The sequence below is a fragment of the Ruditapes philippinarum genome, unplaced genomic scaffold, assembly GCF_026571515.1.
Source record: "Ruditapes philippinarum isolate M1 unplaced genomic scaffold, ASM2657151v2 ctg8847_1_1_1_1, whole genome shotgun sequence".
Taxonomy (NCBI): domain Eukaryota; kingdom Metazoa; phylum Mollusca; class Bivalvia; order Venerida; family Veneridae; genus Ruditapes; species Ruditapes philippinarum.
The window spans coordinates 1-15540 of record NW_026851780.1 but is presented as its reverse complement, the minus strand read 5'-3'; the positions used below and the strand labels follow the sequence as shown (position 1 = coordinate 15540).

The window sequence follows — 15540 nt, the reverse complement described above, 5'->3', positions numbered from 1 at the left end:
TTCGTAAATTATAGCAGGTTAAAGGTCCAGATGTAATCTTCTGAAACGAATAAAGTCTTCATCTTCAAAGATATTTTTTCTCCATTCACAAACTGTAAACGATTTAACAGTTTTTTTAACAATTATCTTCCACATCCATTTAGAAGCAAAACGACCACTTTTTGCATAGTTGTATAAGTAATATGTTAAATTATATTTTCTCAGAATTCTAGATATATCTGGTATGAATCCTTTCTGAATAGTGAAATTTCCATTTATAAACAGCTGTAATCTTAGATCGAAAATTTGTCTTGCCAGTAGATATGTTGGTGTTGTGCATAGTTTTTCGAGAAAAAGTAATTTTCTTTTGTCAATATTCGACTCCATTAAGGACCAACCAAGCATACTAAGTGCGATGTCCGTTCTTGTTCTTTGACTGAAATTTTGTATACGTTTGGCACAGAATCTTACACACTTTTCTACAATATTTAAATCATTCAATGTCATGCTATTCCATAGTTCACAGCCGTAGTGAGTCGTAGGGAAAACTATTTTTTCAGTCATATTTGCTAGAATCATTGGATTTATTTCAGAGTCTTCATTTCTTAAGTCCAATATTGAAAATAAGGAACCTCGGCCTTTTGAGCACCTAGTTTCGATTGAATTAGTACATTTTAGTGATGGCACAACATCAATACCGACGTGGCGAGCACTATATACACGTTGTACATTCGTTAATGCTATCCGAATCATCGGGGGTATATGTGGGTTTCTTTTAAAGCTGCATATAAAACATTTGCTTTCACTCACTTATTTAATATACACAATATAAAATATAACAAGAAAATAGCTTATTTGTTATAGCATGACATTATCCTCAGTAAAGGGGATTTTGAGGAAATTGGGATTGAGATTAGATTAGGATGGAGGAGAAATATAGAAATATGGAATACAAAATATTTGAGTATCTCAGTATAATTCATTGGAAGTATTCTTTTTAATGTTGTAAATATTTGAATAATGTCAAGTTTGAGTGTTATAACTTTTAATATGTTTGAGTGTTTGCGAATAATGAATAAATGAAAAATAAATAAGTAGAAGTAGAATCTGTATTCTTATGTGTTTATTTCGAGCCTGCTGCTTTGTTAGCCAGATTTACCTCTCCAATGCTACCTAAGGAGAAGAGACTAAGTTCGGTTACACTTTTTTTATTTAAGGACAGTTCAAAACACATGCCTTCATAATTCACTAGATCAAAGACTTCTAAATATTTGGATTTTTGACTATTGATAGTTAAATGTTCTATATAACAATGCGGAGGAACATCTTGTTTAAAATCTAGTACTTTTGAATAAGATTTCCAAATTATTTGCCCATTTGCCATACTGACCATTTGTTACTTGTGAGTTCTTCCTTGCCATACTTAACTACCTAATTATAATGAAAAGTTGCAATCATAAAGCTCCTGCTTACAAATTTATGCCCGATTTTTCTAATGTCCTAAAGTTTTTCTGATAACTCTGAGGATGTCCTAGAGTTCTTCTGATAACTTCTGTTAATGCTAGTGTATTTCTTGCGCTAAGGTATGGTACATTCAGCGTTTCTTTATCATTTAGTAAGGGTGTACATGATTATGAAATGTAGTATGCTAATTTTCAAAGTTATCAGAAGAACTTTAGAACATTTGAAAACTACCAGATTTTAATCAAGAGGCAATGAAAAATAGAATATAAATTTTTTTCTGACACATAACACAATATGTAAGACAAGCTTAAATCAACATAGTTTAATTAACCACCTAGCACCTCAAACTCTTTTTAAACATGAAAATAACCATTTTTGACGCGTATTTCTTCGTTCTACGACGAAATCCTATACACTTTCCTGGAACCGCTGACAGTTATCAGAAATTATGAGAAGTTTCTCCTGACAAGTTATGAGAAAAACTCTATCCTCTGTGAAACAGTTCCTCCATGTTTTGAAGGACGTTTCAGACTTTTTAATCATAATACACTTGATTTCATGATGAAATCGCTGGTACAATCTCAAGTATTCAATATGTTGGATATGTTGTACGATTGGTACTCCATCATCCTCATTTTCACTGTTGAGAATAAGGTTCCATCTGGTTGGTGTACTTCCATGTTATCACTAATGATGGGGATTTATCTGTTGATGTTTGTGAATGACCTATTGATGGTGGGGATTGATTTTTGGAAATGGGGATCTACTACTTGAGAAAGATCGATTGTCTGTTGAGAATGAGGACATATCTGTCGAGATGGAGCTTGATTGGTTGACCTGTTAAGATTGGGGATTGACTTTTTTGAGATTGAAATTTTAACCTTCAGAAAGATGATTGTGTTGAGGATGAGGACTGACCTGTTTTGTTTGTTTTACGTCACACTGTCATAGTATAGGTCATATGGCGACCTTCCAGCTTTACTAGTGGAGGAAGCCCTCAGGGGGCCCTTCCGTGCATTATTTCAGGCACAAGCGGGCACCTGAGAAGAACCACCGATGTTCCGGAAGCTAGCTGGATAGCTTTCTCACATGAAAGATTACAAAGTCCCTTTTGGGATTCGAACCCACAGCGGTGAGGGGCAAGTGGTGGGACTGACCTGTGGATGATGGGGATTTACCTGTTGAGGATGAGGATTGACCTGTTACGATTGGGGATTGATTGTTGGAGATGGGTATCTTCTCCTTGAGAAAGATGATTGACCTGTTGAAATTGTGATTAACCTGTTAAGACTTGGGATTGATTTGTTTGGCATAGGATCAGGGTTGACCAGATGAGAATGGGGATTGGTCGGCTAGGGATAAGGATTGACCTGTTGTGACAGCGAGATGGCGATTGACTTGTTTAGAATTACCCTATTGATTATCTGGATTGACCAGTTCAGAATGGGGATTTAGCTTTTGGGAATGGTGATCAACATGTTGTGATGGGGATGATCGGTATTGATCTGTTGGTGATGACGAGTTACATGATGGGGATGTAAATTGATCTGTTGATGTAAGGGATTTACATGTTCGGAATTGGGAATACTCTGTTGAAGGTATTTTAAAGCACACAAACGAAACTTTTCAACTGTCAAGTTTAAAGATCATCCCATAAGCAGTACATTTTCTGTTTTGCAGGGTGTTCAAACAGTATACACCGTTTACAAGTCTTTATACCACACCGATAACTGACAACTTTACCAGCAGAATCTTTGCCTCTGCAATATTTTAGTCCACATGGATACCAGCCAATACACAACTGGTACTGACATAAACATGACTTCATTATTTCTGATGTGTCCTTACATCTTGACAGCTGTTGTACTTCTGGAATCTTCATTTCACTTCTTATCTTCTGCATGTCTTGTTTTAAAACTGAAAATAGCATCTTTTTTAATTCTAAACCAATTAAAATTTTTCTAAATCTTGAAAGTGTTATCGATTCACTATTCGTTATTTCTCAAGCCTTCAAGTAATTTATACACAATATGGAAATTAATATATTTTCAAAAAGTATGGAACAAAAAATATTTTACTTAAAATTACAAAAAAAAATAATAAAAATCAGTTCTAACCACCTCTTAATGCTTATAAATATTAGTGCCATTTCTACAAGACAAACAGGCCATGAATAACTTTGTTTGCCGGGATATAAAAAAATTTAAACTTAAAAGATCCACAGAGAAACTTAAAAACATTCATCGGTAAACAAGCAAATTCGTTGAATTTATATCCTCCGCCGAGTACTGGTTTTTATTAACACAACAACTGAAGACATAAGGCTTTATTTATATATTAATCATGACATAAACAGTAATATTCTTTGAACTTGATAAATATTCAGGGCAATAACAGAGCCATAACTTTGTGTTAAAAAGGAATATCTGGAAATGCCAATGAGATGTATGCATACTACATAACTAATCAAGGGCCATAAATCTGAGTTATAAGTATTTGACCGGAACAAGGCAACTTTATGCACATCTCTTCTTAGTATCCCATAAAGTTTCATTGAATTCCAGCCAGTAGTTACAGAGAAGTAGCACGGAAACGATTATTGCTCTGGTTGTATACTGCCTAAGTTATCAAAGGTCATAACTCTAAGTTAAAATGTCTGACCCGAACAAGGCGACAATATGCGCATCTCCTCTTGGTATTGAAGGTTCCAATAAAGTTTCATTGAATTCCCCCAGTAGTTGCAGAGAAGTAGTGAGGAAACGAATATTTTTCTATATGGATACTGCATAACTAATCAAGGGCCATAACTCTGAGTTAAAGTGTCTAACCCCAACAAGGCAATGATATGCGCATCTTCTCTTGGTATTGAAGGTTCCCATAAAGTTTCGTTGAATTCCAGCCAGCAGTTGCAGAGCAGTAGTGCGGAAACAATTTTTACTCTATATGCATACTACATAACTAATCAAGGGCCATAACTCTGAGTCAAAGGGTCTGACCGGAACAAGCTGACGATATGCGCATCTCCTCTTGATATTGATGATTCCCATAAAGTTTCGTTGAATTCCAGCCAGTAGTTGCAGAGAACTACTCCGGAAACGAAATTTTACTCTATATGCATACTACATAACTAATTAAGGGCCATAACTCCGAGTTAAAGGGTCTGACCGGAACAAGCTGACGATATGCGCATCTCCTCTTGATATTAATGATTCCCATAAATTTTCGTTGAATTCCAGTCAGTAGTTGCAGAGAACTACTCCGGAAACGAAATTCGGACGGACGGATGGACGGACGGACGGACGGACGGACAACGCCAAAACTATATCCCCCTCCCGATTCCATCGGCGGGGAATAATGAAGATACTATATAGACTTTTAACTAAAGATACAAGGTTAAAGATCATACAATTATTTTAAGTTATTATGAAATTGAAGATAAATAATACAGTTGTTGGAGAACTGTCTCTTTTCCATCAAACTTAGTCCTTTTTTACTTAATGGACAAAAGCAGCTTAGATGCACAGATTAAACCAGAAAAATGGCAATATCATAAAACTAGGCTACAATTTGGTCAACCTTGGTAGTGGTTCACTGGAAAATGCTTTATCCCAAAATTCAAACCTCTAGCTCCTGTAGATTTGGAGAAAAAAATAAATTTACTATATTATATAGAGAAAACCCATGACATACTTTCTTTTGCCAATTTTGACCCCAGGACATAATTTATACAATTTTGATTGAAATTCACAATGCAATATTTCAAGCCAAATATCTAAGCTCCAACTCTCATACAAGAGCTTTCAGAGAATAAGATTGCATTTGTTTGTTTGACTGATTATGTTTTATGTCACGCCAACACTGGCGACGTTCCAGTTTTTCTTGTGCAGGAAGACCTCGGTGCCGTTCCGTGCATTATTATAGGCATGAACGGGCATCCGTGTAGAACCACCGATGTTCTGTAAGTTAACTGAATAGCTTCTTCACATGAAAGAAAACAAATTCCCTGTTGGGAGTCGAACCCACAGCGGTGATGGACAAGTGGTTTGAAGTAAACGACCTAAACAGTTCGACCAAGAACGCCCCAGATTTCATTTGTGAAAATGTTACGCCACCCTGCATTAATACAACTAAATATTAGCAACAACAGTAGGTACTTTTTATGTTTCTATACAATTTAACTTTGCAATAATGCAGTTGTGTCTGGTGAATTTGGGTACCAAGGTCATATTTTAGCATTTCAAATGAAAGACAATGTGCATATGAGTTAAATGTTCAGATACAAAGGCCATAGTATAATATTTGATTCAAAATAGAAATATTCTTACTCGATAAAAAGTTTGGTATTTACTGCATTATACAGCTGTATTAAACTTTGAACAAGAGGGCCATGTATATTGGCCCCTTCGGGCGGGGCCAATTTTAACCCAGGGGCTTTTATTTGAACAAACTTGGTAGACACCCATTTGAAGATGTTTCATGATAAATATCTAAGCTCTAAGTCTAAGAAGATTTTTTAAGTTTTTACAATACACATAAAGGAAAAGAATGACCCGCCCTCCCTGTGGGCGGGGTCAATTTTGTCCCCAGGGCTTTTATTTGAATGAACTTGGTAGACACTCACTAGAAGATATTTCATGCTTAGTATCGAAACTCTAACTCTTTGGGTTTTTTAAAAGAAGATTTTTTAAGTTTTTAATGTACATATGACCCCCGGGGCGGGGCCAATTTTAACCACAGGCCACTTATTTGAACAAAAATGGTAGACACCAATTAGAAGATGTTTCATGCTAAATATCTTTGTTATAGCTCTTTGGGTTTTTTAAAAAAAGTTTTTTGTTATTTTTTTACTTTATATACATAAAGGGAAAAACAATGACCCCCTGGGGCGGGGCCAATTTTTACCCCAGGGCTTTTTTTTTAACAAGCTTGGTAGATACCCACAAGAACATGTTTCATGCTTAATATCTAAGCTCTAGCTATTTGGGATTTTTAAAAGAAGTGTTTTAAGTTTTTACAATATACAATTAAGGAAAATCAATGACCCCCCTCCCCGGGCGGGGCCAATTTTGACCCCAGGCCTATTATTTGAACAAACTCGGTAGGCACTGACTAGATAATGTTTCATACCAAATATTTAAGCTCTAGCTCATTCGAATTTTTTTTAGAAGATTTTAAAAGTTTTTCTTTCGGTTGCCATGGCAATACAGATCATCTGCGATTTTAGCAACAGTACCATCTTGAACTAGGTGTCCTAACACTCTACACGTGAGTTCTTCAAGAGCTGTCTCAGAACCAGGCATTCCCATTGCTGAACGTACATAAGCTCTTACGCCACGGTACGGAGTTGATACACCACAGTACTTCATGGAGTCTTTTGACAGTGGCAACCAGAGTTCTGCATGGAATTAAATTCCTTTGAACAATTTTCAAAGGTGACCACCAAAGGAACATTCCTGTGAAGTTTGGATGAAATTGGCTTAGTGGTTTATGAGGAGATGTCATTTAAAGTAAAAGTTTACGGACGACGGACGGACGGACGCCGGACGAAAAGCGATCACAAAAGCTCACCCTGTCACTTTGTGACAGGTGAGCTAAAAAGTCATGATCCAGGTACAAGTTTGCGAACGGCAACGCCGCCGCGACTGACTATCACAGTACCTCTACTTTTTTTTCAAAAATAACTTTGTAGACATAAAATCAAGCGGTCAAATTAGCAATGTCAGTAAACTAATTATTGCGTAGATATTTACAAACGACCTGAAAAATTTATGATCAATTTTCATACAACACGGCGGTATTTCAAAGACATTTGTTGCGATTATGATCTTGTATATTGTGCAATACTTGACACCATGCTGTGTTTGCTATATTAACAATAATGCACAAGAAAGGATGTCAACTTACAAATATTTATTTGTCAGTCAATTTTATGATGGAATCCCCGCTGCTACAGAAATATTTTATTGCAAGGGCTAAGCTATTAATCTGTGTCGGCAGTCATAAATCAAAACAAACAAACATGTACCCTAAAGCACATTAAATCTATCACGTTGAAAACAAGTGACCATGTTAATGCTTAATTAATATTCATTAGTTGAACATGTACAGTATTTTTAATTCAGTTTTGATACGTTCTATAATTAGTTAATTGCCACTCGCATGCAGTAAGTGCGTGATGTAAGGAAAGCCCCTAGCTTTGTTGGTCGCTATTTATGTAAATACTTTAAATAGTAACACCCTAATTTTATGCACGGAATGCCCTTATGAATGATCAATCTTTAGGATAACACACTTCACAGACTAATTTTCGTATTAAATTAGCGATTTTTGGACAGGTAAAAGTAAAGTCGACGATTCTCGCTTCCATTGAGATCATGCAAGTCGAGCATTCTCGCTTACATGGGGTAATGGATAAAGCGGTCAATTCTCGCTTCTATCAGGGAATGATAAAAGTTGGCGAAAGTCGCTTGCATCAGGGAAAAGGTTAAATGTTTTCTTTATGTTCGTAATAAAAATCTATGACCCCCCGGGCATGGTCAATATTGACCCAAGGGCTATAATTTGAACAATTTTTGTAAAGTTTTCATAAGATGATGCTACACACAGATGCTGCAGTGGCATAACAATGCCAAATGCTCTTTACTAAATTTTACCCAAGTCTTTTTCAGATTTTGTGGGTAAAAACCCCTCGGATATATGAACATACTGATACTTAATTACGGTAAAAATAAATGCACTCTTACTTCAGTACTAAACCAAAACTGGTACTGTTTGACACTGAATAAGTTGGCAAGTACTTAAGTCCTTTGCCCCTAGTACAAATGCATATATGTTTCATTGAAGTTAGGTAAATATCTACCTTGTGGTTTAAGAGATATTGTAATTGTGGTTAACACCAAACAATGTATTTAACATTGCCTTCACAAAAGCTTACCTCTGAGCAATGTGTGCTCAGGTGAGCTAAAAAGAATGATAATCATCAAACAAGTCAAACCTTGTGCAAGATCTGTATCTTTCATGTATGTAGAATCAACTGCATCATGACAAATGTTGTTTAAATGATGACTCAACATGGCAAACTTGTCTACATTCACAACATGATTCAGCATATATTCTTCAAGACCCTTGTCCTCTTCAGGTGTTCGTACAGCTGTTGGATTTTTCTGCAGTTCATATAAAAAAACAATTGTAACAAGTGCCAATGTCTTACGGGGCCATACTCTACTTTTCTTATTTCAAAAGTCAAACACATCAGAGAAAGAATTAAGAAGTAAAGTACTCATACGAGACAGGCCCCAAATTGCTCACCTGTATCCTGTTATTTGTGTAAGGGCCAATTATGACACCAGGGTCAAACATTGAACAACTTTGGTACAGGACCTATAGATGATATTATATACCAAATATATAAGCTCTAAGCCTTGTACCTTCAGAAAAGAAGATTTTTTAAGTTTTTACTATACAGTCGAGACTGCCTTAGCGACCCCCTGATTTCAACGACTCCCTGTCTTATCCGACCTTGTTTCAGTACTCCCAACGTATTTTCCTATATAAATTGTCTGAATTAAACGACTCCCTGTCATATGTGACAAGTGACCCTAACTGTCTGGTCCCAATGCAATGTTTTGTCTGATTTAAACGACTTTCACACCTTTTAACCGTCCGTTAATCAGATAAATAATACCTATTTTAACACCCAGAGGGCCAAAATAATTAATTCCAATCATAATCCAGTAGCACACAAACTCTACACACCTCTGCCAGTCAATTACACAGTTAACATGTATACAGGTATCGAGTGACATAGCGTCTGTTCCCTACTGCCAAATATGGTAAGCATGATGCAATTAATGTGTGTGTAATGTACATAATGACCTGAGTAAACTGGATTAAGACTTGTGTCAGATTTTTTTTTAAATTATAGAGTGCCAACTGAAGATTTTTTTAGGCAGCATTTTTTTTAATTTACCTTTCTATTGCTGCATTATTAATACGGAAAAAATATTGATACAAAAGCTTTGGATATTATTATGTTTAACTTTTACATTCAATGATTTGAATGCATCAAATTCCAGTTTACACTGCGAAAAATATACTTATATACTGGAATATACAGTCCCGTATTTTTGACAAATACGGGCGTGTACGGGATGTATTTGTCGAATATACGGACCAAGTATACGAGTCCGTAAAGGGAACACCGGGTATACGGGAAGTCAGTATATGCATCAGGCATGTACGTGTATTTGTTCGTACTTTTGAAATATACGGAGAATAAAATCCCGTATACTGAATTTATCAAGATTGTTATCCCTAGTATACCAAGGATATACGGGACCGTATTTTCTACATATGCAGAGGATATATGGACTCGTATTTTCTACGTATATACAGAGGATATACGGAATCGTATTTTCCACATATACAGATGATATACGGAATCGTATTTTCTGTATATACAGGGAATATACGGAATCGTATTTTCAATATATACAGGGGATATACGGAATTACATTTTTGTGTTGTACACAGGATATACAGAACTGTATTTTCGAGATAAAAGAAGGTACAGATAATAACAAAAACATGCATTTACATATAAGTGACACGTATACATGACCGAAATGCAGGCGTATACAATTGAACATGTTTGATTACATATTGTGAATGGGAACGGTAAAGTCATATGCTTCACAATTGGAGTATTTCAAATAAAAAATAATAAAGTAAAAACCAAATCGAGTCACTCTTAAATATTTATTATTTCATAAACATATATTCAATATGCATACATATATTAAACAAAAAAACATGTCTTCGCTTCAACAGTCATATATTGTTGTAAGCCTTATTCTAGAGGGACACATTAATATAGCGTTGCAACGGAATGGCGATTATAACACCGGTATGTTGCGATACAGAGTCATGTAATACCTATCACAGTGCAGAATATCCTCAACGCGATATTTTCTTCAAAGATGGAATTATACATGTACATTTTTCGATATTTTCAAGGCGTAACCTTTATGAATTGCATGTTGTTTAAATCTAGAACAAACTATACCAACTTGAAGTTCTTTTCTATTTATCTTAACAATGATTTTCATGAGCCACTTAAATTACACCCATAAAACATTTTAAAGATATTAATATCATTTGTTCGTGTTAACATTCACATATTATTTTAGGAAAATGAGTCCATAGCACAAATTGATTATAACAGAAAGTTTTAATTATAATCATTAAAACTAAAAATCCTTATTCATTCAAACACCGTTCTTAAAAGCACTTAAATATATCAATCATCTATAGGAATGTTACGTAGACCAGTGTGACGGTGTCTATTTCGAGACGTAGGAAATGTTTTCTCCAGATATTACAATCTTCTTCGGCATGTGTGTATCTGAAAAAAAGAGAGTTTAAAATCCTGTTTAAATAGTGTCATGAAATAGTTATCACAACTTTCAAAAAGACTATACACAAGCATTTTATTTAAGCGAATACATATATACATTTTTTTTTCTTACGCAAATTTCAAAATTATTTTATATTATTAGGATAAAGATGTCATTTATAAGCAACCATTTACACAGGATTAAATGAAATGATTAATCTATGACGGATGATAAGTTATATTTTTTGTTATAAAACCTTTTCGAATATATTTATTTCACACGTGTAATATAATGGTATCTTTGTTCTATGTAAAGAGTATTTTATTGATTAAAAATATATAAGTACAAAAAAACATTGTATTGGGAAAAAGTGCTGACATAATCTTTTTGATCGTTTTACAATGCATATTAGCATCGTCAGTAGGAGTCAATTCGTTCTGAAAAAAGGTTTAAAATGTACAGATATGCGAAAGGACAACTTTATTTGCTACTCAGATGTAGATCCGTGTTTGCACAATGATATCCAGTTAAGTAAAAGGCGGAATACCCAGTTATACATTTCATTAATATAAAAATTAAATCTTAACAAATTTGGATTATTGTTTTTTTCAGTTTCAATTATTTCAAAAACTATCTCATCACAACTTCACAGCAACGAATGAATACCTTTAGTATACAATAGTGTAGATTAATATGTTTTATTGTTAAGACTGTTTAACTAGGTAAGTTGACAATATTATCTCTTACAGTGTGCCATCACTAAAAATAAAGTGATAATTCTCACAAGTAGTAGTATAAATAATTAAGTGACGAGGTGGTTAAATTATCAACAAATTTACCAACTCTCAGCGTAATGCAGTAGGTAAGGTTGTGGTAAATATCAATGCAAGACAGCCAGGTTCGGATTGTACCTTTTTGCGAAAAATACTGTTTTATAATTATCAATCAAGTAAGAAATTTTTGTATTATTTATTGTAAAAATTATAAATACTGTGCTATTTTCTATTAACTTCTCATTTTGTTTAAAATGTAGCTATATTTAGCCCTATTTAATAATTTGGTGCAAACTTATACGGAATGCATGATACTGTTCACAGACTGTTTCAACTATAGTTAAGTTTGCACGAAATACTCTTGCACTGCAAAAGTGCTATGACTACTACATACTACACACTATACAGGGTAAAAATCACTATCATCCGTACATCTATATCTAAATTATTAAATATCATAACAAAACTGCCTTTATATCCCAATTCATTTTTCTAATCTAAAATTTAAAAAAAATATATATGGAAAAAAAACGCAAAAAAAAGTGAGACAACTTGTGAGACTCGAACTTGTGTTAAAATTTAATGTGTATGACATTCTAATGACTTTACTAACTATGCCATCAAGACATTTCAAATTTGGTTTCTTATCTTACATTATATTCGCTTCTGAAAACCCTGTTTTACCTATTCAGACAAAGGTTGTTAACTTTAGTGTACATCACGGATTTATATTACAATATAAATCCGTGTGTACATGTACAAAAGAAAATGTAACGTCACTCTCACATTATCAAAGCGGCGTACTTATCGCTTACAAACGTAGTAAATAAAAAAATACTATCATTGACATAATTATATAAAAGTGATTAAACTGTAAATAAATACATATCTTTTTGATACAGTAATATGTTTTAGAAAAGAAAACTAATTCAATAAAATAAAGTGGCATGCACAGTGCATCTATATCAAACCACTGTGTGCGTTCGAGTCGTTTCTTATATTTGCATATTAAAAGCAAGGATGTTTTAGCATTTTCATCAAACCACTGTGTGCGTTCGAGTTGTTTCTTATATTTGCATATTAAAAGCAAGGATGTTTTAGCATTTTCAAATGCGCAGCAAAATGCTTAAATGCCTTAATTGACGTCATTTTATGAAGTGTGACATCATTCTGCCTAAGATTTGATTCAAATAAGATATAAAAGAGAACCAATGTATTTATAACTAACCCTATTTATTCATGTCAAAATAAATGCGTGTAATTAAGGAAATTTGACTTTGCCTTTGCCTTGAGAAAGAATAAAACACATGCTGTTATGTATGTTTGTGTGTTCGTGCGTGCGTGCGTGTATAACAATATCGCTATATGTGAAATATAAGTCAAAATATGGAATGTCGAAAACTTTGTGATGTACAAAGGCTCAATACAGTTTTTCAAGCATTTAAATTGATGTATAACGAAATATTTAATAACTGTTTCCTCAAACAGGCACTTGTTTGTGACTGACTCATGCGCTATCACCTTATTAAAGGAATTCCACTGAGGTTTATAAGCCTAAAAACATAAAAATTTAATTTTTCACATAGATAAACAGATATATAAATAAGATATAATTAAGAAATATACAAGAAATATAATGAAAATCGTATGTTTGTGCTATTTTCAGTCTGATTGAGTGAAAAGCATTTAAACGCTTTTCAATTTTGGGTCATTTTTCACTATTATAATAATTATTCTGGAAAAATGGAGCGAGCTAATGATCTAAAATTTTGCACATAAGTTATTGGTATAGATCTACATCAAATGGAGTAATAATCTCAAAAAATTATTTCCAGTCCTGTCATGTCAAAAAACCTCAGTGGAGTCCCTTTAAAAACTAAACAAAGAGTTTTAATTATAATAAGAAAAAATATTCAAATTTTAATTTGTCCAATAAAAAATCCAAAATAAATGTTGAAAACTCAGTTCATGTATATACAATTTAAAACCTGGGTAATCCTGAACAACGTTGATAAATAACCAAGAGTATCGAATGAAAACCAAAAGTTGTCTGTCCTGAATTGCGAGTAAACTCGATCTAATGCTAAAACAATACAAACAAAACCATTTTAAAACTTCTAGTTTGTTGCGATATTTTATATTCACGAGTTTTAAAATTCTTACACCGACAACAGGCTCGTGATCTAAGCTTAGTATCAATGTAAAAATAAACATATCTTTTGACACCAAGGGTAAGTGAATTAACAGTTAACTGTTAAACTTACCACCTGTCGGCCATATTACATGCAATTATACAGATATATATCTGTCATTCTTTGTATTAATGTAAATAAAAAATTCTGACAAATATTTTCAAGTTTTTGATTCATCTAATTGTATAATGATTTAAATGAAAAAAGAAATATTTGTTTGTTATTTTTGTTTCAGATTTTTATTCATTTAAGAGTAGGTTAATATAAATAAGAAATATATAACAACATGTGTACAGAAACTTTAAAATAAGTGAATAAAAATGAAAAGAGCGGAGTCTTTAAATTGACTTATCTTTGCATCAAATAATGGGGATTTGTATATTTGCGAATATAAAACAAGTATTCTGCTCGTTAGATTATCAAGACTGAGGAAGACAATTTTATCTATAAAATTTATAAACATATTTTTTAGAAGTACTAAGCAATTTTCTTTTAAAATATGTTAATCTGTTAAATCTGATAATTTTTGTTATTATAATTGTTATTATTATAAAATAGATTAAAAAAATAACCTTTTTTTCGGCTATCAATTTCATACATAAAATAAATAAAATTTGAGTGTGTCTTGTCCATATGACCTTTCAGTTTGATTGCACAATGATTTGCACCCCTGATTTTAAGTGATAATTGAGATCGCTCAAGATTATAAATTCCAATCAGCTGACCAATCAAGCATAGGGGGGCCTCCGTGGCCGAGTGGTTAAAGTCATTGACTTGAGATCACAGGTCCCTCACCACTGTAGGTTCGATCCTCACTCGGGTCGAAATCTTTCATGTGAGGAAGCCATCCAGCTGGCTTACGGAAGGTCGGTGGTTCTACCCAGGTGCCCGCTCGTGCCTGAAATAATGCCCGGAGGGGCACCTGGGGTCTTCCTCCACCAATAAAGCTGGACAAAAATCGACGAAAAATCTCGGCGGGACGCTCTAGGATGACCCGACTTGAGTGTACGGTCGCCCATATGGGCTTTCCGGCGGCGACCTTAAATAAACGCATAAAAAAAAAAAAAAAAAAAAAATCAAGCATACATAGGTCGTGTCACACACACTGATTAATCCTTTAGTACTACCATGTCCAGGGGCTGTAATACCTTGACATCTTCGATGTTTAAATGTCGTAATTTTAACGTGGTGTCTTTTTTACCCTTAAGGGAAGTTATGATTAAGGAATTTAAGAAATGCTCTTTTCATTTTTTTTTTTTTTGCATTTTTCAAACAAATTATTAATTAAACAAGATACAGTTTAGAAATCAAAATCAAACTCATAACCTCCCAGTCTAAATTTATGGATATATCCCTGCTTTAATGATCTAATTGGCGGCCATATTGGATAGCAAAACAGATTAAACAGTGTTAAAATTTTCTAAAAACAAATCAGTTTAACCCTGAAATAAGCTGTTGTTCACAAAATGCAACTATTCTATTGATAGCATACTGATATTACAACGATAAAACAAGAGGGCCCTTGGGCCCTGGGTCGCTCACCTGAGGCATGGGTGTATGCCTGTATTTGAGTTTGCTAAGACAAACATTCTACATTCAATTAAACTGGGTAAAAGGTGATCTCAGTTTTAAAAAGGTTTCCCAAAGATCTGATTAGGTGACTTAGTTTCTCTGAACCTATTTGACTTAGTTTGACACGTTGAAATCTACGCTAGTTCTTGTTGTCATAATATGTTT

At 33.8% G+C, this 15540-nt stretch overlaps 1 protein-coding gene across 1 annotated transcript; it reads right to left on the bottom strand.

The window, feature by feature from the left end:
• Nucleotides 1-1087: 1087 nt before the first annotated feature.
• LOC132739348 (out at first protein-like) lies at nt 1088-8606 on the bottom strand (the record flags this gene model as incomplete). Its single annotated transcript, XM_060727049.1, is given in 2 exon segments — nt 1088-3360; nt 8438-8606. Coding segments are annotated over 2 exon segments (447 nt in total), but the record flags the coding sequence as incomplete, so codon positions are not given.
• Between the last annotated feature and the right edge of the window lie 6934 nt (nt 8607-15540).